The sequence below is a fragment of the Alexandromys fortis genome, unplaced genomic scaffold (assembly GCF_014885135.2).
Source record: "Alexandromys fortis isolate MF-2015 unplaced genomic scaffold, M_Fortis_MF-2015_v1.1 scaffold_182, whole genome shotgun sequence".
Taxonomy (NCBI): Eukaryota; Metazoa; Chordata; class Mammalia; order Rodentia; family Cricetidae; genus Alexandromys; species Alexandromys fortis.
Window position 1 is genome coordinate 1,906,570 of NW_026068068.1, and position 26,968 is coordinate 1,933,537.

Genomic DNA, 26,968 nt, shown 5'->3' on the forward strand with positions numbered 1-26,968 from the left:
CAAAACCCATAGAGAAAGCCAGGTGTGGAAATGCACATCTGTAATGCCAGCATTCCTACGTCAGATATGGGAGATGGATAAGAAACATCAGTCTTGCAGGCTAATTCTCCTGGAGCCTAGTGTGGAGGAGACAGCACTAGAGACCCTGCCAACTCCTGAAAGATGTTCTTTGACCTCTGCACACAATAAAAGCTTAAAAGCAGATGGTTGATTTTTGAATTGATGGTAGTGAAAAGCAAAATACTGTGAATTACATGCAGGATATAAGTTTCCGGAGTCGTCACTCTGAGTGCCGCAGAGCTTGGCTTACACTCTCTCGGATATTTAAACTGTCTGAAGGAAAGAGGAGGAAGTAATTACCAACACAGGGTTATCTGAGTAGATGCTGAAGGAGAGGGACCCCTCCACAGGCTCACTCTATGGACTCACCTTCCAGGTGGAGCCCGTGCAGGTACGCGCCTTCTCTGGGTGGGTGGCTATAATCTTCCTTTGTTTTTTTGGTAACGTCAATTGTTAAGCACATTCTGTCCAGTGGCCACTCATTTTTCCGAGCCATGGTCTGCATGATTGCTGTGGGAAGAAAAAGAAGGTAGAAAACCTGTTTCTAGGCTCCCAGAGCCAGCCAGCCGTGCCTCATGGGCTCCTGCAGATTAGAGCGAGGCTGGGCATACAGGCTTGCAGGGCCCGTTTGCCTCCGCGGTCACAGACTAGAGTGTGCCTGGGCAGCAGCTGCCACCTGCTCCCATGTTGCTTCTGTGTCTTCAGCGTGACTGCCCGGGGCAGTGGGAAAGTGACAGGCCACTGCAGCTGTGCCCAGGGCTCTCCTTCCTAACTAGAACTTTTTCTAGTTGCTACTCCTGCTCTGTGATGCCTCCAGCCATACCTGTTAGGAAGGACTGAGGGTTGAAGAAGCCAGACAGCCACACAACAGCTGGGAGGGTGAGGTCTTGTGTCCAGGTATCGAGTTCTCGGCACCGCAGGAGGAGGTCATTAAACCTGGTCAGTGGAGGGTAGGAAGAAATGAACTTGTTTTCTAGTGAAGTAGATTTCTTCCAGGAAGATGAGAGGCCGCGGAGCACATGGGGTCAATAGGGGGAAGCCTGCTTAGATAATTCACAAGGTGATCCCCTGCACATGCCTGGTTTCTTCCTGTTGAGAGTTTATACAGCTAGTTCCTGTCACCATTAGGAGTAGGAAACACTGGGCAACATGGAACACTGACTCTTTGCCCAGCTATCAGATCATTCTAGAGATACATAATGAAGGTACAAAAGTCATGGGAACAGAGCTGGCAAATACCACCATCCGGTAGGATGCAGTAGAAATGCAGCGGTGTGTGTGTCCATTACTGTCAATTCCAGAGTTGCCAGGGAAGAGTAGGAACATGAACACACACACGCGCACGCACACACACACACTAGTGGAGAGAGCTTTGGAAGTGTTAGGGTGGAAACAGTGAAAATCGATGTTAAGATTAAATAGCATGGTGGGAGGATCCTGGAGAGATGGCTCAGCAGTTAAAAGCACTGGCTGCTCTGTCAGAGGACACGAGTTCGGTTCCTATCATCCACACACCATTCATAGCCTTGTCTTAATTCCAGTTCCAAGAAGGATCTGATACCCTCTTAGCTTATGTAGGGGGGAAATACCAAACAAGATGGGAAGAAAAACAGTTTTGATAAACAATGATCAAGAAAGCAACAGATCAATCTAGGAGGCTCACGGTCTGAGGTGGGTTGAGGTCTCCAGAAAGTTGATTTTAGGTTGTGTTTGAGATCTTAGTGTGTGTCACCATGTAAAGGGTCCTCTCTAAACAGAAGTGGTGTGGGGCTAAGTGCACCACGAAGAAAACTACTCCACCGACAGTTAGAAAAGGTTAGGAACGAGCTAGTAAAAACCTACAGAAGCTAGCAAGCGCAAAGTAAGCTGGTGACAAAAAGCTGCAAGTTGTCTTTAATCCTAAGACACAGCTCAGTGCAAACCCTTCATCTCAGTACGCAGAGGCGGCCCTTACACATTTATAGTGTTAAAACTCTGCTGAGGTACACTGTCTCCTGGACAGTAGTTATCCTCTGGAAGCCACGGAAGTGTCCTTCCCCTCACGCACGTCTATGTTTATCAACTTGGTACAACCTAGAGTCATCTGGGGAGAGGGTCGCCCGGCGCAGACTGGCTGGTCGGCTGAGGGAAAGAATCAACTGGTAAGCAGTGTTCCTCCTTGGTCTCTGCTCAGCTCCTACCTCTCGGTTTCCGCCTGGGCAGTGATGGGAACCCTGAGCTGATGTGAACACTTTCTTCCCCAAGTTTAATCACAGCAGCAGAAAGCAAACCAGAGCAGGACCCCACAGTGCTAGGCACGTGGGTGCCTAGAGTAATAGTGTTAATTGTCCACAGGATCTAGGGTCACCCAGGAGATGAGCCCACAGGCACACCTGTGAGTTCAGCCTCAGGGAATGCCTGTTAGGGAATTATCTTTAGTAGGGATAGCTGATAGGGAAAGCCTACTGTAAATATGGGTGGCCTTGTTTCCTGGGCTGGGAGCCTGGACTGTAAGAAGGCCAGTGTGAGCTGAGCCCTGGCACTCCTTGCTCTGCCCCTTGACTTGCTTGTTAGTAGCCATCTCAAGCTCCTGTCACGGAGGCTTCCTTCGAATGGAACCATGAGCCACACCAAACCAGCTGTCCCCTCTCGCCCTGCTTTGGTCAGCCTAGGTGTTCTATCACAACAGGAAAAGGAGCCGGGACGGGCAGGATCCCACCATGCTGCCATTTAGAATTCTGATGACACCTTCCACATTGTCCTGTATTTTTTTCCTGAGTCAAAACCAAAGAACTTCACTCCAAAAAAGGAATATAGATAAGAGTCCTGTGATGCTTTCTGAATGGTCTACCAAGACATAGAGCATTTGGAGATAAAGCATCAGCCCTCAGCAGCGCCGGTCTCCACCCTGGCTGTGACCCCCTGATGTGGGAGTGTCATATATCAATCTGTTGATTTCATTGGTTAAGCAATAAAGAAACTGCTTGGCTGGCCCTGATAGGTTAAAACATAGGTGGGAGGAGTAAACAGAAGAGAAAGCTGGGAGGAAGAGGAAGTGAGCTCAGACTCCATAGCTCCTCTCAGAGACACATGCGATGAAGCTCCGACCCAGGATGGACGTAGGTTAGAATCTTCCCGGTAAGCACACCTTGAGGTGCCTACATACCTGATTAGAAATGGGCTAAATTAATATGTGAGAATTAGCCTAGAAGAGGCTAGATAGAAATGGGCCAAGCAGTGTTTAAATGAATACAGTTTGTGTGTTGTTATTTCGGGCATAAGCTAGCCAGGCGGCCGGGGTGCTGGGGACGCAGCCCTGCCGCTCTTATTTCAACACCCCCCCCCCCAGCGGTGCCCACGACAACGGCCTAGTTCCTCTGCACTGCCTTGCATGCTGTACAGTCCTCTGACTGCATTGGAAGTTACTGGTTTAGAAAATAACGGAATAGAAGCCAACAGGCACACTCAGGTAGCTTCTGACCTAACAAGTGAGAGAATTTGAATCTTGGTCTGGTCTAACTGAATTGACTTTTACTTTTGAAGCAAAATACCAGAGAACCTCAAGTGAAATTAGTAGAGTTTCCTTGGCGCTAGCAGTGAGCAAAGGTTCACAATGGAGTAGTGGGGAATGCCGACCCTGTGCTCATGTCTGTAGTTGACAACGACAGTAGAGATGGCCACTTACCACTGGGCGAGACCGTAAGTAGATGGATAAGCCAGTTTGTTCCAAGTGTCTGGAACCCGGTCATAACTCAGGGCAGACAGCTGGGCTTCCACATCAGGAGATAACGTCAGCTCTCCCTTGCAGAGAGGAAAGGCCACCATGAGTGCCCTCCAGTGTGACAAAGCCCCCCCCCCGCCTTGTCCCACTTGTAAGCTTACCTTCAAACTAAGGTCTAACCGTTGAAGCGAAACACGCATTTCCTGGATGAGAACATTCATCCTCTCGCACTCTTGAAAGCAAACGAGAGCATATGGGCTTCGATCCGGATTATTTTGTGTTATCTCTGCCATGTTGAACTCTTCTGGAAGTCTCTCCAAAATGTCATCCAAGATGTTCTTAACCTGAAATCATTGTAACACACATGCAAAGACTATTTCATTTTTGCTCATGGTGACTGGTGGTTTGAATGAAAATGGCCCCACAGGCCCATGGGGTGTGGCATTATTAGGGAGTATGGCCTTGTTGGAGGAAGTGTGTCACTGGGGGTGGGCTTTGAGGCTCCCAAGGGCTCAAGCCAGGCCCAGTGTCACGCTTCCTGCTGCCTGCCTTCCAGATGTAAAGCTCTGGGTTCTTTCTGCCTGCACCGTGCTTTCAGCTGTGATGGTGATGGACTGAACCTCTGACACTGTAAGCCAGCCCCAATAAATGTTTTCCTTTCTAAGAGTTGGTGTGGTCATGGTGTCTCTTGGCAGCAATAGCAACCCTAAAACAGCGACTATCATACTTTTTGAAGTCTCAGAGTAGACCATGCAGCTTCTAAAGGTGCCTACAGCTTCTGGTCAGTTTCTAGCTTCCCAGAGCTTCTGCGTCAGTACTGGTCACCTCCCTCTTACATTCTAGCATGGTCAGCTTGTTCACTGGTAGCCTCGAGAGCATCAGATGCATACGTGGCATTTGTGTGCAGAGATGAGAGACAATCAAACGTGGAAACTCATTTGCAAAGTGACACAGATTCCAGGGCCCTGTGAACACAAGCTGGTGTTACAGCTTCCTGACAGTAAATCCTAAAATCCTGAGCCATTCAGATCAACCAAAAAGAGAGAGAGGAAAGAAAATTAAGGCTTGAATCAATTTGTTCTCCTGAGGAAGTGATATGATATGATATGAGTAGGCACACAGTAGTCGGATGTCTATCAAAGCAGAGCCACTGAGCTCGGGAAACCAGTAACTACCTGGAAGCAGGTGACAGGGAAGCATTCCTAGAATTCTAGTCCTCTGGAGCTTGAGACAGGATCATGAGTTCAAGGCCTGCCTGAGTTATGTGGTGAGACCCTGCCTCCACGTGCAGCATGAAGGCGAGTGATGCTGGGCCTAACTTGAGTACTTGCACTTGCCCCCTCAGAGCCCATCCGTAGTGACACACTTCTAACTGCTGAAAATAGAAACTAACAAACCTTTAGCCTCAAGCGTCTTTCCCACTTTCCTTCATTTCTCCGGTGATGCTAGCTGGTCTTGACATCATGCTTTGGGATTGCTGAAGGAATTCTCTTAAATTTTAAATGAGTTATGGAAAGAGCAGGCAGTATGGCCAGCGGGGAAGCTAGCTGGCAAGACAGCTTAGAATTTACCAGGCTTTGTTTCCTTCCCTGGCCCTCTCTGCCTGTTGGGTCTTGACACTTCACCTCAGCTAATCTCCAAAATTGGTCCTAATGTCCCTCCAAGCTCTTGATTAAACGGCGCATGGAAAAGTATTTTCCAGTGTCCAGTACCCAGTACCAGGCCTTGGCTTCCAGTGGCGGCCTGGCTGGTGCCACGGCAGCCCGCCTCACGTGTACTGCATTCTGGTTTCATGACTGGCTTTCTCCGTGGAAATAGAAAAGCCTGGCTGGGGTCTATCATCCACCCCTGCGTCTGTGAACGTTGTGCGTCTTCCCGGGGGGGGGGGGGGCTGTTCATCCACTAAAGACGCAACATTCTTCCCAGAAACAGTGTTTATACATAGGATATAGCCACACAGTTCATTTCAAACGATGAGTGGTCAATGAATGACCTGATTTCAAGAAATAACGGGGACATTTTCTGGGATTTCACTATAATTCGAGTTGGTGTTAACAAATGTTTTTGAACAACCTGGATCCTTGGCAGTCAAACCTTGATTAACAATTTTGAAAAGAATGAGGACAAATTTGTTTGGGGTGAACTATTCAAGTACAGTAGGAGCTGGAGTTGTGGCCTAGCAGAAAAGAGTGCTTGCTACACAGAGATAGGGACCTGAGTTTGGGTCTCTGCACCCACATAAGCTGGGCATTGTGCTTACAACCCCAGAACTGTGGGAGGCAGAGACAAGAGAATCACTGGGATTTTCTGGCTTCCACAGACCCCGAAGTATGGCCTGGTCTGCTCATATACCCCTCCCCCACAGTGAAGGACCAGCCACAGATTTGGAGATGTCTGTAATTCATACATCTGACGAAGCTACCCTGTTAGTGGAGGTGTGCTGAGCCAGCCCACACCTCCAAGATTTAAATGTTGGAGACATGCCCCCACTACTTGTCTGTCATGTGGCAGTATGGGAGGGTGAGAGATGACTGCCCCTGCTCCCCTCCCCTTACTGCCTGCGACAGGCAAGAGAGCTGATCCTTCCCCTTACCAGCAGCAGCACTCAGAGCTGCCTGGTGGTTGGAGGTGAGGGTGACCCTGAAGTGAACAGGGGAGTTGCCCAGTGGGCGAGTGAAAGAGCTGCTTGGGGTCCTAAGATCAGGAGGGCTGTCCCTGTCCTTCACCTGCAGCAGCACTGGGAGTGTGCCCCCTGCACCTCCCCTGGGGATAGGTGTGAGAGCCGACCCTGAGTGCAGGGAAGCAGGAGACCTGGCCCCACCCCTCACTCATTGCAGCTAGAGGTGACTTAGCTGGGGCAGTGCAGGAGAGCGCACCCTGGTGGTGAGGACAGGGGAAGCCGGGAGGGGGCAGACCAACCCTGCAGCTGCCCAGGCCCAGAAACAGGGTTGCCGCTTGGCCTGCCCCAACGTTCACCCCGTCTGTGATCTGCTGGAGCATATGAAGGGACCTGACCCACAGCCCCAAAGCTGCAGGATCTCTACAATAGAGAGCAACAGCAGGATTCCCAGGAAGAGTCCTAGTGAGGGCCAGCATAGATAGGGTGGTAGAAACCAGAGGCCTCGAACCAGACCAGTGAATTTACAATGAGCACTTACAAGTAAGGCTACGTGGACAAAGAGATTTGCTGCATGACTTACTGTGTCACACTGCAGCATCCATGATGAGATTTTTAATCCCCCCCCCCAATTTTTCTTTTGGGAGATGCAAAGGGGTGGGGAAGTGAATGGGTCAAGGCGATGTGAAAGAAACAATAAATAAAAAAATTTTTTTAAAAAAGATGAAAGTGGAGCAAGTAAAAATTACTTCATATATGTAAGTCCAGTGTTCATCCGCATGTGAAAAGAGGCCTGCAACTCAGCCAAGGAATGCGAAGTTAAAACACCCAAAAACCAGTTATCCCCAGCAGACCCTGAAGGAGACCTGATCAACTGCCAGTGGGGGGGTAGCTGTCCGAAATACCTGGATCTGAGTGGCCAAACACTGTCCCCATCTGTGATCCCACAGTCCCGTTTCTGAGTGCTCTGGGAGTCAACCTTTGACAGGATTATGTGAGGATGATTGCGTCTGTGATTGCCATAACAAAGACACCAAACCAAAGGCACTAAGACAGCCCCCACGATGGAGTACACTGTATATTCCTATGATATCAAATACAACAAGAAGGAGCCAGTGACCACTGAACAAACAGGAAATCTCACAGATTTACTGTGATGTCAAAGGAGCCTGGCAGTAAGTATCATAGAAGTCCATGTATTCAAAACTTGTCAATATGGAAAGATGGAGGTCGGGATATTGATTACCTTCGGGGAGCAGGAAGGAGTATGAGTATCCTGGGCAGCTGAAAAGTCCTGCACCTCGATCTTGGTGGTAGTTATCTGACTGCTTGTATGGGTAAGCTTAACAGAGACTAACACCTAGGACTAGCTAGCACACTCCACTCTGAGAACTGGAACAAGAAAGACCTTACTGCTTTTATGGGTAAGCTTAACAGAGACTAACACCTAGGACTAGCTAGCACACTCCACTCTGAGAACTGGAACAAGAAAGACCTTACCTTTTCTTCTGTAGACTGCCCCAGTTCCTCACTGCTGACTGCATGCCTGGGTTGCATCTCCAGGAGAGTTCTGAAGAGTGTGTTGGAGGTCACTGTCAGGAATTCTGTCTCAGCATTAGGGTGAAGCCCATACAGTGCTGGGCTTTCTGGAGGCAACTTATCCTCTATGTACTGTTGATAACCGGAATAATCTAGGTAGGGCGGGGCCACAAATCCTGGTGCCAGCATGAGTTCATCTTCAATCTTCAACCATAAAGAAACACCAGTTAACCCAAACTTAGGAAGGTGTCATCTTCACTTCCTGAACACAGAACCTTAGCAAAAAGTCCCACTGTGATGCTTGGTGGTACCAGACTCCAAAATGCCCATGGTCAGCACTATGCTTATGTGGACATTAGGCTGACCACTGAGCACAGTTCCAGGAAATACAAAACACCCCGATTTGCAATGAGCTCAGGGCAGTGTGACACACACATGAATAAGTAAACATGGCTCAACCATCACTGCCTATTAGTCAGTGCTTCAACTTCCTGATTCTCAAACATCCCTATTTCCCAGAGAAGAAATCCAGATGTCTGGTCATTCATTTGCGCAAGCAGATGTCTTGAATATAAACTTAAGAACTCATTTTAGTAATGCTAGTATATTCTTCCCCAGTATTGTGATATAAAATGCTCCCCCATGCTCATGTATTAAAGGCTTGGTCCTCAGCTGGTGGTACCACTTTAGACAGTTCTGGAAACTCTTGGATGTGTGGCTTAATTGGAGGAAGGAGGTGTTTAAGAATGTGATTGTGTCCCTAGCTCTTCTCCTTTCTGCTTGCTGTGACGGGAAGACTTTCCTCTGGCACACCTTCCTTCCAGTGGAATAAGTTCACCACGGGCGTAAGCATCCCAAACTCTAAGTCTCACTTCCTGCCTTATGCTATTTGTCACAGCAGTGAAAAACAACATACCCAGTGTGACATACTCTGCATGGTGTAGCACAAATCACGTGATACATAGAAACTTTACAAACACAAGGCCAGGGTGACTTCCATTTTATAGGTCATATTATACTGAGAGTCAAATTACTGCTTCCTCTCTAAGACCTTGTGAAACTTAGGGCAAAGTCTATGATGCTACTCAGATCCATGGACTGAGCTAGTGCTATGGGCACAGCTGTCTGGTAGACGAAAGGTCACAGCGATATAACCTGTGTTGGCCCATCCATTTCCCTGGGGTTTGAGGAAGGGCAGGCACTCCATATAGAAGGTGGGTTTCCACAAAGCTAAAGTGAGCAGAAGTAGCAAATCTACACATGGGAAAATAATCTTCAAAATGTAACTAAAGAGTTTATGGACCCGAGTGTGTCCAGCAACAATCAAGTGCTTAGAAAATTCTAGCTACTTTATTTCGCGTTCCTCTCACCCAGTTCTCCCGGCTCTCAGGCATTATTAACACCTCTTTTAATTTTCCCAGTCTCTTGTACCCTGAATTCCATCTACACAAGCATTCAAATGTATAAGGGGATGCTATTTTTTAAGATTATCATCCAATAGCGCTATTTTTTTTGCCTACACCTGGTAAATCGTTTTCTGCAAGATCTGTCTGCTACTGAACCATCTCTTTACTGTTGCGTGGAGTTTCATTCATTCGGTAATATGGGTGATCATCCCATACAAAACACCTTGGAAATGGAAAATCTTCCTAGGGACTCAAGATAATGAAGTAGTGATTCCCACACCGCTGGGCTGTGTCTCTGAGTAATGGTGGTTCATTTCCTAGTAGCCACGGTCATGAATGGCATCGAGAACAACCTTGACAGGGATTCTCAACTGTGACCTCCACGGGCACTTCTGATATTTGAGTCAGCATTTATACTTTCATTTTGTACGGGCAGTGTTCTCAGATTATCTCACCTTTCATAGTGCCCGAGAGAAATGTGAACCCAGTGACTGGGAGAAGGAGCAAAGGGAATTATTCCCCCCCCCACCACCAACCCCAGCTGGCTCCATACATATCTATGATTTCTTGTTTACTTATAAAGAACAATAGAAACTTCAATGTGATTGGATTCAGTGTTCCAAGCTAAAGTGCACATAGGAAAGTTAAAGTCACCATCATTACCTGTGGCAGCCAAGTTAACAGCAACAAAAAAATGAAAAACCAAAGAATGAACACATCCAAACGGAACGTGGTTCTCTGTAAACAAGGGTTTGCTCTTTTCCGTTAGTACCGACAGGAAGATGAAAGGACTTACAAGACCTGCATTTCAATTTACCCTTCCAAGAATTCGGAGTGCAGGAAACCAAGCCAGCAGGGGTTTGGATGCTTGAGTGCAACTGGGAAGTGCCAGTAGGATGGAAAGTGGTTTGTGCTTTGCCAGACGATGTCAGTGATCTGTTTATAGACCGGGGTAAGAATTTCATGTCGGTTGAAGTGCAAAGCAAAGGATAGCAGCAAAGTAAGAAAAAGGGCATCACTTAGCCTCCTGAATAGTGTGGCGGCTTTTCCAGATGTGTCAGCCATAGTGGTGCATGCCTGTAATCCCAGGACTAGGGAGGCAGAGACAAGAACATGAGTTTGAGGCAACACAACAAGATCTTATCTAAAAAAGAGGTTTTTAAAAACAAACCCCACCAAATAAATACAGTGCTCGCTTTAAACATCATCAGTAACATGGTCGCATGGCTGCTGTGGCTGGGAGTTTACCAGTCACCAACACCGAGACACAGAACAGGCTTTCCAGATGTGTGTCTGCGCCCTAGGGGGAGACGTGCTTGTCTCGTGCACATCTTGATCTTTCTGGAAGACAAAACAGTCCATGATGTATATGAACCAAACCTCAATTCTCACTTTAATACTAAAGTGCTGAATTTTGAGGAGGAAGGTTCAGTTTGTAACATTTGTGCCCAGTTGACTTTAGAGAGAACCCAAACAACTCCTGTTTCTTTTATGTTAATATTTTACTCACGTGTATGCATGTCTGTGTCATAAGACATGTGCACACAGAATACACGTGTGCAGTCATGTTCATTGTGTGTCCTCTCCTGTCACTCTGCCTATCCCTTCAAGATAGGGTCTTTCCCTGAGCTGGGCTCCCATCATCTCCTTGTAAATCCTGGGATTACAGGCATTTCTTTGTTAGGTGCTGGAGTCTAAACTCTAGTGCTTGCAGTGCAAAGCCAACACCCTTAACCACTGGAGCCATCTCTAAATACTGATCCAATTCAACCTTTCCACAGAAGGGCTGTTGGCAAAACCTGATTCCTGTTGATAGGGCCATACCTGTAGTTCCCTACAAGGGGGGGGGGGCTCTTTTTTTTTCAAGGGTAGGGCTATTTGAGATGATGTTCTAAATTCTCAAGGATTTAACCCTCATTTGTCCCAAGACCATGAGAAGATGCACAGTATCATTGGGAGCATGCAAACCCAAGTGACAGGGCACAGTTTCATCCCATCAAAATGCCCAGAATAAAGAATGTGGGTAATAGCAGTGTTGGTAAAGATGTAGAGATAACAACCTTCTGTGTTAGTGGAAATGGTTTTGTGGTTTCTCCAAGCAATAACCATAGTCACCAATTGACCCAACAATTCTACATACAGCCTTCCCTCACAGAACTAAACACAAAGCCACATGAAGCCTGTATACAGAATTGCATAGAGACAGCATTATAGGCCAACTCAGAAGCTGGCAAATTGTATCTCACTAAAATATTAAGAATCAATGGAATCATGCAAAAATCAGACCTTCACATCATGAAACGGCCACCAAAGAACTGAATTTATCTTGCAGGAGTTGGATAGGACATTAACGTGTAGGTATGAGAAGCAAGGAAACCCAGTGAGTGCCAACTGTGCACCTCACTGGAGCGATTTTTCTTTCTTAGCATACTGTATTTCTGCCACGTCCACAGCAGTGACTGCCGTGTAGTGACAAAATGCCTCGCGCTGGCTTTTGCCTGCTGAAGGATTGGGGTTAGAGCTTCCTGGAGCGAAGCCCCAGGCGGTCCCCTGGCAATCAGTGGTCAAGATAGGACCTGATGCCGTAGGCAGATCTCATATCTGGAGATGGCCTTGGGAGCGAGCCCTCCTGGCACCCTGCATGATCTTTCTCTGTATTTCTAATCTTTCCTGTTTTCAGCTGACCGCTTACCAAGAGATCAAAGTACGTCCTTGGCTCGGCCCCACCGTTCATTAAAGCAGTCCTTGAGGAAATAAAGTATGCCCCACGCCACATGAGCCTGGGAAACTTTATTAATTATGATACAGAAACGGCTAAAGTTGATATGTTACGAGGGAATCGTCATAGTGAATCAGATTTAGAGAGAAAAGGAGAGTTAGAGAAAATTCCCCAGCGCACTCCTTGATTCACTTCCTTATACAGGAGCCTATGATGAGCAAGGGAATAGATGGGTTAATGTTGATGGACAAAGACTGTTATATTATACTTTCAACTTTATGGATAGGCTTGCTAGACCCCAACCCCCATGATGTCTGCCGCATAAGAAGGTACTAAAAATATAGTTCAACAGGTGCAGAAAACTGATTAGGTATATTTGGTCACTAGACGAAATAAAGGGTTAAGAGGAGGAAGGGCCATGATAGCAATAATAAGACAGAAACTTTCTGTTCATAAGATGTAACCACTTGCCTGAGGCTTACAGTCCCAAGGACAGGAGTTCCTCTTCTAAGATTTACAGTTCCAAGGACAAGAGTTCCTCTTCTAAGGACGCTTTGTGTCTAACACCTGTTCCTGATAACATACTTTTTAAACATTGCTAAAAGAAGTTTTCATACTGTGCCAACTAATGATACATGACTTTCTGACTTGTTCTTTGTTTGAATACTATATAATGAAAGCATGATTTTAGTAAAATCGCAGCAGATTCTCACTACACAATGTGTCTGTCTGTCATTCCCTTGCGTCGTATCCTGGCTATCCTATCCTTCACCCTGGTCTCCCGTGGGTGGTGGTCTCCGAGAGGGACGGTCCGTGGCATATTTCCTGAAATAAAAAGCCACAAAACAACAACAAACAAAACAGTTGCCTACCTCTCCAAATAGTCTTAGAAATGGCAAAGAGTCCCCAGTCCAGTGCAAGTCTAAACAAACAACATTGCCCTTGGCCATTTGGATGCAAAATACAGTGGTCTACTTTTGCTGAAAAGTTCCTGCACCCGGATAAGGCTCTCTGCGATGCAACAACCCAAATCAAACCAAATTAAACTGAATTAGAAAAAGCCCGGGTTTAATGGGTAAAACGCCCTGGATGATATTTCAGCCCCACAGAGATGGGGAAAGAGAGACTGAAAAACCACAGGTCTGTTGGGGGGGGGGGGGGGCTGCAGTTTAAATGCCCTGCGGGCATTGTCTTGACATCTTTAGCATGAGAAGCTGTGTTTGGCAATGTGCCTGAGGTGAGGCAGGGTTTGGGGAGAGAGGGACAGGAGAGGCAGATTCCACTCTGGGCATATGGATACCAGGTGCTGGAGTGGAGCTTTCACCAGAACCCTTTGGAGTTTCAGCAATTACTCAGATGTGAAGGCTGATTTTCAGGAGAGCTGTAAAGTACACTTGTAGTTTCCTCGATTATGTATTTTAAAAACAACCCAATACACACGGGGGTCCTGCATATAAAGCCGGGTTCTGGAACTGTGATCTCCTGGATCATCCTCCATTCACAGAGCACACAAAATCAAGTGCAGATACCTCATTGCTAGGGTGACCTCTGCACCAGCTACAATCGGATGGGCCCTGCAGCCAGCGCAGATGGGCCCTGCAGCTAGCTCAGATCGGCACTGCAGCCTGCGGATTGGCACTGCAGCCAGTGCGGATGGGCCCTGCAGCCAGTGCAGATGGGCTCTGCAGCCAGCGCGGATGGGCCCTGTAGCCAGTGCGGATGGGCCCTGCAGCCTGCGAATAGGCCCTGCACCCAGCATGGATTGGTACTGCAGCTAGCGCAGATCGGCACTGCAGCCTGCGGATCGGCACTGCAGCCAGCGCAGTGTGCAGCAGAGCAGTACTGACTTTTAAAATCCACATTCCCTCTTTGCCAGCTTTCTCTTTTTTTCTTTTCTTTCCTTCTTTTTCTTTTAATCCCTGAGAGTGTCCTGTTTTTGCTTACACAAGGAGGTTATTATCAGTTCTTCAGGACTGTAGTAAGGAGAAATACCACACATCACCTGTAGGGCACTGACTGAGCCCTTTGGTGGCACAGGTACTATATACACACACACTCTATTCTAAGAGCCAGCTCAGTGCTGCAGAGCACTGACTGCTCTTCCAGAGGACCCGGGTTGATTTCTAGTACCCACATAGAGAATTACACAGTCTCTAACTCCAGCCTCAGGGGCCCCGACGCCCTCTTCTGGCCTCCACAGGCACTGCATGCATGTGCTGCACAGACATAAATGCAGACAAAACACCCATACACACATTTTAAAAACATTGTTAAAGAGTAGTGTACAATCAAGAGAGAAATAATATTGCAAAAATGTATGCTCATAATAAAAAGGTTTCCCACTTCCAGGCTCATTGTTTTAGTATTGTCAATGTTTAAGCCGACAACTTTTGAGTTGGTCATTCTTGTTTCATATATGACAAAACCACAGCTCAGAGCAGTTCCATAATAAGTCAGACTCTACAACAAATGTTAGAGTTTTAGTTTGGCACGCTGGGGCATGCTTTTCTACTCTAAGCCTGGATTCCTAATTACTGCCTATGTCATCTATATGTATGACAACTTTTAGGTGGCCTGGTACCTCCTTTCCCAAAAGTAGTATACGATATTTGTTAGTTAGCACTGGCAGATGTTTGTGTTATATGAGAAAATGCCTTTTTTCCTTATTGTTACCCAAAGGCTCTTTCAGGCGCCTTCCCATTGGACAGCTCATTTACTCGGCAGATGTTCACCCTTCTAACAGTAAGACAGCACTGAAAGGAATCCAGATCCTCTGCAAACAGTGGGACTGCCAATCTGGTCCGCTCATGGGATGCTTTTTGATCATGTTCCAAAGCAGCACTTAGCCGACCGGTGGTGGTGCACACCTTTAATTGCAGCACTAGGAAGGCAGAGACAGGCGGATCTCTGTGAGATCGAGGACAGCCTGATCTACAGACCGAGTTCCAGGACAGGCTCCAACACTACAGAGTAACCCTGTCTCAAAAAAAACAAAGGAAAAACAAAATAGTAACAATATTAACTTCTAAATATATTAACTGGTGTGAGAAAGGTCAGAAAGATGTCCTGCAGATGCTGAAGTGTTAGCTCATGTTAATAGCTTGAGCAGGAAGCATTTGCTTAAGAGCAAAATAACGGGGGTGTGCAGCTTCTAACATGAAGTCAGTGAGTGCATTCATTTCCCCAGAGAGATGATGGTAGCACTGCCCAGTGAGGATGCCGGCTTGTAAACGAGGCCTCTCCACCCTGAGAATCTCACTAGATCTGTGGGGTTGCCTATGCTTCTCAAGGGCTTGCACACACCAGCAAAGCCCCTCAGGTTTCATCACCTGAATTCATTTTACAGTTATTTGAATGGGAGTTCAGCCTTATGAAGGTTAAAGAACTATTTCTTGGGACACCATTAATTCTACCCTTAGCAAGAGGCCAGAGCCAGGGGAGGGGCCACCCCCTGAGCTTCCTGCTCTGTCCCTTGACCTCCACTCTCCTTTGGAGAAATAAGCCTCTGTAAAGGTGGCTTTGGGGTGCTGTTTATCTTTCACGTCTCCATGGTTACTTGCTCCCAGACCTTCCAAAGAGCAACTTCTGATTGCACTGAATTGAAAGTATCTTTCTGATGTGTGAAATTCTACTCATTAGGAGAGAGAAAGACTAGGAAACTACAGGAAACTGCAAATCAAAGACAGAAATACACTAGAGCAGATAGCGTTAGTTTTCTTTTTTGTTGCCCTCAAGTTGGCGAATACTATTTAAAGAGTGTAAAAGTAAATCATTGCCTATGGCAGTGTTTGCCTGTGCTCTAACACACTGTGTCCTCTCAACACGGACTAGAGAAAGGTGAGAGAGTCTGCGCAAGGCTTCTCTGAAAAGCTTTCAGAGATGCTATGAATAGAAGCTTGCTCAAATGACCAAAACTCAACACACAACAAACACTCTTTCAGTACTGCTCTAAATCAAGTTAGTATCTTTGGCGATGTGTAGATGAATTTGGATGGTATGGATGCTGCTCTGGTTTGAAAGTATCACCCAGCATTCCTGTGAAGGAATGGAGGCTCGGTTGCCTGTCTATGGCACTCTCGAGAGGTGGTAGAACCGTAGGAGGCTGGAGTCCAGTGGAAGGAAGGAGATCATTAAGGGGCATGTCCTTAAAGGAGCTATTTGGACTTCTGCTTCTCTCCCTCTCTCTCTCCCTCCCTCTCTCCCTCCCTTCCTCCCTCTTTCTCCCCTCCCCTCTCCTCCCCTCCCTCTTTCCCTCCCCTCCCCTCTCCTCTCCTCTCTCCTTCCCTGCCCTCCCTTCCCTCTCTCCTCCCCTCTCTCCCCGCCCCCTTGCCTGCCATGAAGCCAGCATACCTCCTAAACCATGTATCCCACATTCATGTACTGAGCCACCACCTACTCAGTCATGGATTACAACTTTTTAAACCATGGGCCGGAACAAACCATCTCTCCTTTTAAGTTGCTTATCTCAAGTACTTGGTCACAGTTATGACACAGGTTTCTTCAAGTTTTCAAGAAATAACAGCAACAACAACAACAAATGGCTCTTGTGGTTTGGTTGAGAATGGTTCCTTATAGATGTGTGTGTTTGAATGACTGATCTCCAGTGGGTGTTGTTTGAGAGAGGTTAGGAGGATATGAGGCTTTGAAGTTTCACAAGATTTGTGCCATTTTGACTTAGTCCTCTCTGCCTCTTATTGATGGATTGGCATGTTAGCTCTGGGATGTTCGTCCTGCCAAGTCCTTGGTCTACCACCATGGACGCTAACCCTGTGAAAGTAAACACAGTTCAATGCTTTCTTTGTATGTTATCATGGTGTTGTGACATACCAATAGGTAGGAAAGACAGTTCTAATCTTGAACAGCTTTGAGAACAAGAGAGCATCAGGAAAGCAGAGCCACCACCTCAGCTCCTACAGTACAAGAATTTGAGAACTGACCACTTTCACCAGAAAGCACAGCCTTACGTGGACCCACCTGACTGGGTACCAAGACAGTGCAAAGAGAAACAAGGCGATGGATGTTTCTCCATCGTAAAATCTTACCAGTGGTAACTCACCCTTCCTCACCCTTCCTCAGAGAAGCAATAAGGATTGCCATGGTTTTCATTTTTAAAACCTGGCTATATTGTTCTTTTATCACACATAAAGCAATAATAGGAACTCCATGGTCCTACAGTAATAATAATCTCATTTTTAAAAATGTATTATTTTTAATTATGTGTATGTTTCTGTGTGGAAGAATGTCCAGGTGGGCATGGTGCCTGGGGAGGCCAAGAGAGGGCATCCTATCCTGGAGCTTGGCACTGTTCTGAGTCACCTGACTCGGGTACTGGAAGCCGAAGTCAGGTCTTTGGCAGGAGCAGCCCAGGCTCCTCGCACCCGAGCCACCACCCTCACCCTTCTGTCACCTTCACGGCTTGTTTGAAGCAAACCCCCAAGTCAGCGCATCATCTCACACACAGTCGGTATTCTCATTGTTTTACTCTCTAATAGACTTACCACTTTATTCTAAATTGAAAAATGTAACTATGTAGTTATGAAATATCATGAGATGTTATCACTACATTTACTGTGTGTGGAGGGGTACGGTGTGCATGTGCCCTCATGTTAGTACATGCAGGAGTGTGTATGTGGAAGCCTGGACAACTTGCTGGTGGCAGTTCTTTCCTTCTACTATGTGGGACCCGGGTACTGCATTCAGTTGGTCTGATTTATCAGCAGACAGCTTTAACACGAAGACACCCCAATGTCCCAAAGAGATGTCCTCCTCCAGGTTTACAAGAGTCCATCTCACACACTTAAGTACCACAGTTCCTCTGAGCATATATATATAGTAATTTAATGATTTTATTGATTAAACTGTAGAATATTTTATGATTTATGCCAGGGGCAAAGCAATGATAACAAAGGCAGTAGAATGAACCCTGGACTCAGATCACAGGATTTATATTCTGCCGAATCTCATGCCCACACTCTCTGAGAACTCTGCGGCCAATCACTGTGCTTCAGTAGTTTGGTCTGTACAATGGAGACAGTGTGCCATCTCAGCCCAGTTCATAGGGATATTATGAAGAGTCAATGAGTCTACATTTAACCACTTCCCAGACTCCCACAAGGAATAGCAGAATACGTTTATGGAAGGTCAGCATCCTTAGGAACATCTAAGAATTCCATACATAGGAAAATAATCTGAACATTTCTTACCAGAGATTTTTCCTCAGTGTAACAGGTTTTTAAAATGTCTTACCAGAGATGGATTCATGAATTCTTCCAGGTACACCCGGCATAGCTTACGATCCCAGGCATCTGTGATGTGACCCCCATACATGATCTCCCCAAAGAGGTAACGGAGGTCTTCCCATGGGACCTGGGGATGAACAGTACATGTCTTAATTTCCTTGCCTGTTGCTGGGACTCAGTGCCCAGACAAAGCTACATGATGAGGAAGGGTGGCTTTGCCTTACAATTTCAAGTTAGCCCATCATTTGGGGAAGTCAACTGGCAGGAACTTGAGCCCCTGACCGCATCCTATCCACGCTGAGGAGTAATTGCATCGGCCATGCTGGTGCTCAGTCTACTTTCTCCGCCCTCTGCCACTCTCTGTATCATCCAGGGCCGGCCTGTGGAGCCAGAGCGCGTGCCCCTCTCCCCCAACAGCCCTATGGTGTCCCTGGCAGCCAGCGCTGGATGCAGTGCGGATGTGTCTAGGTTTTTGTGGAGAACTTCTTGGGAGAACTGTTTCAGTGTATTCTAATATATGTGACTAAAGTTTAGCAACACCACACTTTACTGCAGATCTGAAAGGAAATGGTGTCATCTCTGGGACAGGTTACATAGGACAGTTGACAGTTTGAATATCATCCAAACATCTGGCTTCTTTCCCAGCGCCTGAGTCTCACTCGCCCTTATTACCTGCGGTTCTGTTCTCCTTACCAAAAACAACTTGGGGGAGGAAGGTGTTGGTTAAGCTTCCAGGTCTCAGTCCATCATGGAGGGAAGCCAGGGCAGAACTGAAGCAGAGACCGCGTAGGAGGGCTGCTTACTGGCTTGCTCAGTCAGCTCCTGTGTGGAGTCCTGGTCTACCTGCCTAGGGGTGGCTCCACCCACAGTAGGCTGCATCCCTGCTCCCATTAACTGGCAGTTAAGAAGATGCCTCCCAGGCACGTCCCATGCCTGACAAGCCAGTCTGAAGGAGGCGGCTCCTCACTTGAGGTTCCCCCTCTCAGGTGCATCCAGTTGACAACCCCCAGGCTCATTATCACACCTCATCTACAGTCTGTATTATGGGTCTCGGGAAAAGAAGCACCAGCTAGACATCTTGTGTGGGGTTCACTTGATCACTCTCTCAAAGACTGGCAGACAAAAGTCTTTCCCAGATGGACTCAGGCTCAGCTGCGGCCTGACTGGGCGCGACTGTTAGAAGGGCAGTAACTACCGTACCATGTTTCATTCAAGAAATCACTGTATCTCCTTTGCTGGCTTCACATAGTTCAAACTTCTCTCTGCTGCCCTTTCGCTTCCTCTGGGTTTGCAAAACATGCCAGCTTGTGATGAAGCCTTTCTAGACAGAAACCTTTGTACCCTCCGTGGCAGTCTCTTGCCTCCCAACAGTTCAAGTAAAATCGTAATTATAGCCTTCCTCGTGGCATGATGTGACGGAACGGAACGAGTCAAACTGCTGAGGCCATTCCAATGTACGAGTTGATAAGAATGTGAAGAAATGAACCTAAAATGTGTCCTTCTCTTAAGCTGGGCTGATATGAACGAGAAATGAGAAGTGGCTAGACTATGGGGCGCTCCTACCACTTGGCAGATGCCTTCTATAGAGCAGAACCGGATGGAAACAGACTTGATTGTATTTCCCATCCCGATGAAGAACACCCTACACGTCATTGTCAATGTGTATCCCCTTCATAACTTTGGTCAGCTGGGTCTGCGCTTTCCATCACTCATTCTTCTATGCCTGTCCGACCCTCTGATGACGGGCGTGTGCCTGCCTTTCCAACCTCTGATGACAGGCATGGGCTTCTACATGCAGGTTTGTCCTGCTGTGGAGCTGAGCCTGGGTCCTCATGCAGCAAGCGTGCATTAGCAGTTGAGCCCTCTCCTAAGCCTTTAGTTCCTGTCTTTTAACTCTTTCTTATAAAGAGCTGTGGTGGCTTGAATGAGAAACATCTCTCATGGTCTTCAGCATTTGAATATTTGACCTGAAGTTGATGCTGCTGTTTGGGGAGGTTTACATGGTACAGCCTTGTTAGAGGAAGTGACCCCTGGAGCACTGTGTCTGGAGTGTAGTAGCCTCCAGCCCCTGGCAACCATCCCAGCCCCCTGGTCTGGGAGTTGTATTGGTCTGGACTCCAAATCCCAGCATGCCAGATCCTGACCCCACCCTGGGGGAGGGTCAGGACCACTCCCACAGGGTATTTAAGTGGGCTCTCAGAGGAGAAACCCGTGTTTCCGTGTTTGCATGTGCTCCCCTCTTTCCTGTCTCCCGGCCATGCACTCGGCCACCCAAGAGTGCTGTATTTAATGAAACAATGGGCATTTAAATTTGGTTTGCACCGGCGGAGCCGCCCCTCTTAGGATTTTTCCTAACACACTGCAAGTGGGCGCTGGGACTCAAAACCTCGCCTGTTTTCAGTTTTCTCTGTTTCATGTACATGGTGACATGTGATCTCTAAGCTCCCAGCTCCTGCAGGAAACACCTGCCACTTTCTGTCACCTTAAGCCAAATGAGCTTTTTCTCTCTAAGTTGTCTTCATCATAGAGTTTTATTTCAACAATAAAAAAGGACCCAAATACAAAAACATTTGTACAAGTGAATAATATACGATCGATAACTTAATTCTGAAATTTTGGTAACTTGGTTCCTAATCTGTGGCTAATGTCTTGAGTCAAGGTACGTGAGGCATGACAGACCTAAACACCTAAGGCTGTGTTGACCTGGTGCCCACAGAGAGTACAGCTCACCTGACCACCTGTGACCTGAAGGGCAGTGGCTCACAGGACGGCTCAGGTGACCATCTGTGACCTGAAGGGCAGTGGATCACAGGACGGCTCAGGTGACCATCTGTGACCTGAAGGGCAGTGGATCACAGCACGGCTCAGGTGACCATCTGTGACCTGAAGGGCAGTGGATCACAGGACGGCTCAGCTGGCCACTGTGACCTGAAGGACAGGAGGTCACAGGACGGCTCAGGTGACCATCTGTGACCTGAAGGACAGGAGGTCACAGGATGGCTCAGCTGGCCGCTGTGATGCTCACATGACAGTTAAGCATGCACAAGTTGCTGCTACCCTTTCCCCCTCAAGTCTACCTCTACTGTGTACCAAGCTCCACTGACATAACACTGCCTTTCTGTTCCAGACTCATGGACAGTTACAGAGGACATTAATGGCAGTATTAATTTGCCTATTTCTTCCTGCAAAAGTGTTAGAATAATGTTTTTCTTTTTATTCTTCTCGCATACAGTACTCCAACTATAGCATCCTCTCCCTCCATTTCTCCTAGATCCTCACCACCACCTGTCCTCTCTCCAGACCACTGCTGCATTTTATGTCCAACAGTTGGCATAAAACATGCTAAGGTAAACAACAAAACAGGGAAAAAGAAAGGGACAGCTGATCACAAAACATATAAGACCCATTTACTTTGAAATAACACATCCCGGATCTGTTCCTTGGGGGAAGTGTGCCTGGTGTCATGGCAGTCAAGCTGCCACCAACACCCGAGAAAACACTACGGAAAACCTGTACCATGGTTACTAAGAGAACAGCCAACCACGGCTTCCTTAGACTCATGGATGGGAAGTCTGTAAACTTCACAGACGGAGCGGCTCTTAGCTCCAGCTCTGATTGGTTTGACAAATATATCTACAGATGCCACTTAATGGGAAAAGTTCCCCTTGTGCAGATGAAGCTCGCTCGAGCCGTAGGAGCTAATGGTTCTTCTCATCTCCAGTGCTATCATTTGGTTTACGAGAGTTTACACAACTGTTCTTGATGAGGCATTGCCATTCCCATCTGCAGGGGAAGTTCGCAGATTCGACCATCCATCTACCTTCAACTTCAAATCAAGGTGAACATTACCGAGAAAGTCACAACAAGGTGGCATCCTCACACATAATAATGACATATGCAGGAAATGCACCATTATTTATACATGTGACGCACTGTAAATTGCTTCCATCATCAGAACTAATTGTGGTGATTATTAATGCAGTGTTATGAGCTGTCAGAACTGCGGCATGTAATTACATTTGTGCGAATGCTTCATTACCTGCCTAATGAATCTAGCATACATGCACATGTAAACACTGTTTTCGTTAACATAATGAAGGACATTTTCCTTTGCCTAAACTATTGAGGTAGAACTGGTTTGACCTATCTTATGAAAACCTTTAATCTGGTTTATCTTCACACTTGGCAGAAAATGCCTATGTAGTGTTGGCTATTTCAATAATAGCTTCAAAACGGAAATTATGGTTCATTCTGGTAGCCTGCAAAGCCCGACAGAGCCAGCCCCTCCTGGGAAGGGTTATCCGAGCACAGCGCTTACTTTCGGGCTGGCCTCTAAGTAGTTGTAAAGGATGTTGGCGCAGATGGTCAGGTCTCCGGAACTGAAAGGATAGCTTCGGCTCCAGCCCTGGGGGCCAAACCTCAGTCTCCCAGCCACACAGGCGTGGAAGTAGCACAGAGAAAAGAGGATGCTTTTAAACTCCTGATCCTTGGAACACATCTCAAGGGTATCCTGGGAGGAAAGACAAGACATGGCTTATTCACGGTCTGCACAGTGCGTAAGGGCAGCGTCCTGCATTCTCAGTACCTGAGGGATGGCTTCAGAATGATAGGCTAGAGCTTCAGTCACAGCTCTGTCCAGGACAAGTGGAAATGATTTGGCTGTTGCCAATGTGCTGAAGTAAGAGGGAGACCTTTTCTTTTGAGACAGTCTCATGTATCCCAGGCTAGCAAGGACCTCACTATGTAGGCATGGGTACCCTTGAACTCTAGATCTTCCTGCCGCCACCTCCCAGATGCTGAGATTCCAGGCCTGTTCAACTGCGCCAGGCTTAGGCGGTTGTGAGGATCAGCTCGGGCCTCTGTGCATTCTCCCAACTAAGTAATGCCCCCGTCTGTTCCTCTACTTAATGACTAAATGCTCCAGAACGTGGGGCCTCTCATTTTACCCATGTCAGTACTGACTGGTAGCCTTTCCTCCACAGAGGAGCAGACATTGTGTGATGTAATTTAGAGTCCCAGCTCCCCATCCTTCCTAGTCCCATGGTGATTAAGATCATCTGTGCACATGGTTACCCCCTAAAAGACGGTTCCCAAGCCTCTTCTGAAGCCACAGGTGCCTCACAACCAAGGTTTTGCTGGCAGATTTTGAGCAGAAATGACTGGCATAAATTGTCGTCCATGTCATTTGCTTAAAAGGAAATGGTTTGTTGTCAGCACCACATTTTCTCTGTGGGCTAGGAACAATGATGAGCAGACAACTCTGGCACCAGCGAGTCAGGTACGGTGCAGGCATTGTCATCACCACGTTTTCTCTTGGGCTAGGAACAATGATGACCAGACAACCCTGGCACCCTTGAGTCAGGTACGGCGGTCTAGAAACAATGACCAGACAACCCTGGCACCCGCGAGTCAGGTACGGCACAGGCATTGTCATCACCACGTTTTCTCTTGGGCAGGAACAATGATGACCAGACAACCCTAGCACCCTCGAGGCAGGTACGGTGCAAGCACATGTCACCAGAGTGCGTGCATGACATGTCAGGCCATCCTGGCGTGTGTGGGAGAGCGCCTCGCCATCCGGTTGCAGTCACTATAATCAGATTCTGTATGTGCTTTTATTATGTGCTGTTGGAGTTGTAAACCTAGTACCTCACTCACACACGCTAGAGCTCCAGCATGTGGCTCAATCATCAGTTCTGCTTTTTATAATAGCCATTTGATCCATACTTTCATTAGTCCAGGACACATGGCCTTCCAGCAAACTGAGAAAGAATTGTTGTTGAGATGACTGAGTGGCATAAGGAGCTCAGGGTGTCCACCAGATCTCAGGATCTCTGTACATGGGGGGTACTGGATCCTAGTAGATCTGCAGGAGGTCTGTACACCGGGGGACTGGATTCTAGTAGATCTGCAGGAAGTCTGTACACCAGGGGGGGGACTGGATTCTAGTAGATCTGCAGGATTTCTGTACATTGGGGGGACTGGATCCTAGCAGATCTGCAGGATTTCTGTACATGGGGGGGAGGGGGACTGGATCCTAGTAGGCCACATTGCGTGGCTTAGGCCCCCAGCAGCAGTCAAATACAGATATAGACATCATCAGATCTGTTACCAAAAAGTATTTAGCCATTCTCAAATTCAGCAGTGCTATGCAGGAAGCAAGGAAGAGAAGTCAAGAATATTCCCTTACCAGGTATTTGGGGGCAGCAGGGCCCAGGCTGCACCTTCCTGCAGAGAACTCAAGAATGTCCCTTAAGCACATATCTTAGTTAAGGGAGCCACCTTAGTGTTGGCAAGAGACTTGAACCTAGAGTGGCTCCCAGGAGCCCAAGGCGAAGTCCTCAGTTAGTCCCTTGGGAACCTGAGGATAGGGAACCTGAAATGACCCTATCCTATAGCAATACTGACGAATATCTATCATATCACCATAGAACCTTCATCTGGTGATGGATGGAGATAGAGACAGAGACCCACACTGGAGCACTGGACTGAGCTCCCAAGGTCCCAATGAGGAGCAGATGGAGGGAGAACACGAGCAAGGATGTCAGGACCACGGGGGGGGGGGGAGCACCCACCCACTGAGACAGTGGGGCTGATCTATTGGGAGCTCACCAAGGCCAGCTGGACTGTGACTGAAAAAGCATGGGATAAAACCGGACTCTCTGATCATGGCGAACAATGAGGACTGATGAGAAGCCAAGGTCAATGGCAAGGGGTTTTGATCCTACTTCATGATACGGCTTGGTGGGAGCCTAGCCAGTTTGAATGTTCACCTTCCTAGACATGAACGGAGAGGGGAGGTCCTTGGACTTTCCACAGGACAGGGAACCATGACTGCTCTTTGGATTGGAAAGGGAGGGGGAGAGGAGGGGGGGGAGGGGAAGAAGAGGGGGGGGAAGGGGGAGGGAAATGGGAGGCTGGGAGGAGGCGGAAACTTTTTTTTCCCATTCTCAATAAAATAAAAAAAAAAGAAAAAAAAAAAGAATGTCCCTTGACCAGGTGTTTGGGGGCAGCAGGGCCCAGGCTGCACCCTCATGCCTACTCCTATAGAAAGCTCAACCATAGCCAGGTCATATTGACAATGGCCCTAACCACTTTGGTCATATACCAAGGCTACTTAGGAATCCTGAGAGAAGTCCATGTCTGGCCTCTCATTTGGATTGGGTTTGTTGCTATGGGCCATCACCAGGGAAGACTTCCATTTCTGCTGATAATACTTGCAGCAAAATTAGCTTTGCTAAATATAATTTTAGAATTGCCTGGCTCCATGTAGTTCAGAGCCAGAAGAATGTGGCATTTTTAGGTGATTTGGGGGTAAGTGCTGTATGATTACCAAAAATAAACTTTTCCACAACTACACATCAAATGAAAAGAAAGATGGTAAAATAAGATACACTATATAATTTTTGAGGCTGTAAAAATGCTACCTTTAAGTGTGTGGTATTTCTAAGAAACAAACTGTATTTGAAATTTCAAATCAGAACTATAATCTAACAAGACACTAAGTAGCTACTTGCATTAATCACATAAAACCCAAGGTACTATACTAGGCACAGTAATTCAGTCTATTATCATATGTCTTGGTTTTTTCCTCAGTGTTAAAAAAATGAGCCAAAGTCCATTTGGCTGTTCTGCTGGCACACATGTCACAGGAAGAAAAAGTGAAGCAGTAATTGCTGACAGTGGGTTTATCTACCCGAAGTTTTGAGTCAGTTGTACATTTACACACTAACTGATGAGCAAATACATATCAGGAAACAGACAACCAGGGTGGTGTACAGCTCAGTTGGTGAGTGCTCGCCTACCTTGTGCAAAGTCCTGGGATTTAATCCCCAGCACAGCATACACAGGGCATGGTGGTGCGGCCTGGCATCTAAGCAGGTTGGTAGCAGAGGCAGGAAAAGAGAATTCAACAGTGTCTCAGCTACACAGAAAGTTAAGGCAAGTCTACACAAACCATGTCAAGAAGACACAAAGTAAACAATAAAAAAGAAAAAGGAAGGAAAGAAAAATACACAGTTGGGATTGCCGGCGGACAACAGGCACCAGTATTTACACAAGTGTGTCACTGGCACTCGACTTCTGACTTTACATGCACACTTCTCAGAACAAAAGGAAATCTAAGCTCTCACTCTAAAATATGGTTCGTTTGAGTGAAAAGAACCCCAAATAGCAAGCCTTTATAAAATCTTCAAAGGTGGATGGATACTTTTGAGCTGAAAGAGGTGTAGGCTGGAAGCATCCTGCAAGAAATGGTTCTCTTGACGCCTTGGTCCCTGGGTGATCAGATCTGCAGAAGCAGTCTCAAATGCTTGAGGAAGCAAAATACTAATATAAAATGAACTTTATTCATCTCCAATGTGTATGCCAAAGTTTGGAAGTAAATTCTAGTTTAAGAAGAAAGATTACAAAGATAGATTTACGGGTAGGGAGAAAGCTTGGTGGATAAGGTTTCACGCCGTGAGAGCAGGAGGACACGAGTTCACAGCTCCAACATCCATGTAAAGGCTGTGACTCTTGATAATGTGTACTGAACCACAGCAGTGCAGAGTGGAGAGATGTGGATCACAGGAGCTTGCTCGGCAGTCGGCCTAGCCAAAGAGCTACCACCGGGGCCAGTGAGAGACCTGCTAGCTAGTCGGCCTAACAAAATCGCAAGTTTCAGGTACAGCGAAGGACTTGTTCATA

General features: G+C 47.1%; 1 protein-coding gene across 6 annotated transcripts in view; it reads right to left on the bottom strand.

The window, feature by feature from the left end:
• Dnah11 (dynein axonemal heavy chain 11) overlaps nucleotides 1-26,968 on the bottom strand; it is a 324,204-nt gene that overhangs the window by 1,100 nt on the left and 296,136 nt on the right. For 5 of the 6 annotated variants that reach the window (XM_050120839.1, XM_050120837.1, XM_050120838.1 and 2 more), the window contains 7 exons: nucleotides 22,599-22,790; nucleotides 18,288-18,407; nucleotides 7,878-8,120; nucleotides 3,922-4,104; nucleotides 3,725-3,840; nucleotides 884-996; nucleotides 430-570 (listed from right to left, as the gene is read on the bottom strand). In XM_050120839.1, coding sequence (XP_049976796.1) covers nucleotides 430-570; nucleotides 884-996; nucleotides 3,725-3,840; nucleotides 3,922-4,104; nucleotides 7,878-8,120; nucleotides 18,288-18,407; nucleotides 22,599-22,790 — 1,108 coding nt within the window. Of the gene's footprint in view, nucleotides 1-254; nucleotides 334-429; nucleotides 571-883; nucleotides 997-3,724; nucleotides 3,841-3,921; nucleotides 4,105-7,877; nucleotides 8,121-18,287; nucleotides 18,408-22,598; nucleotides 22,791-26,968 lie in introns of all 6 variants that reach the window. The other variant, XM_050120840.1, reaches the window with a different exon arrangement.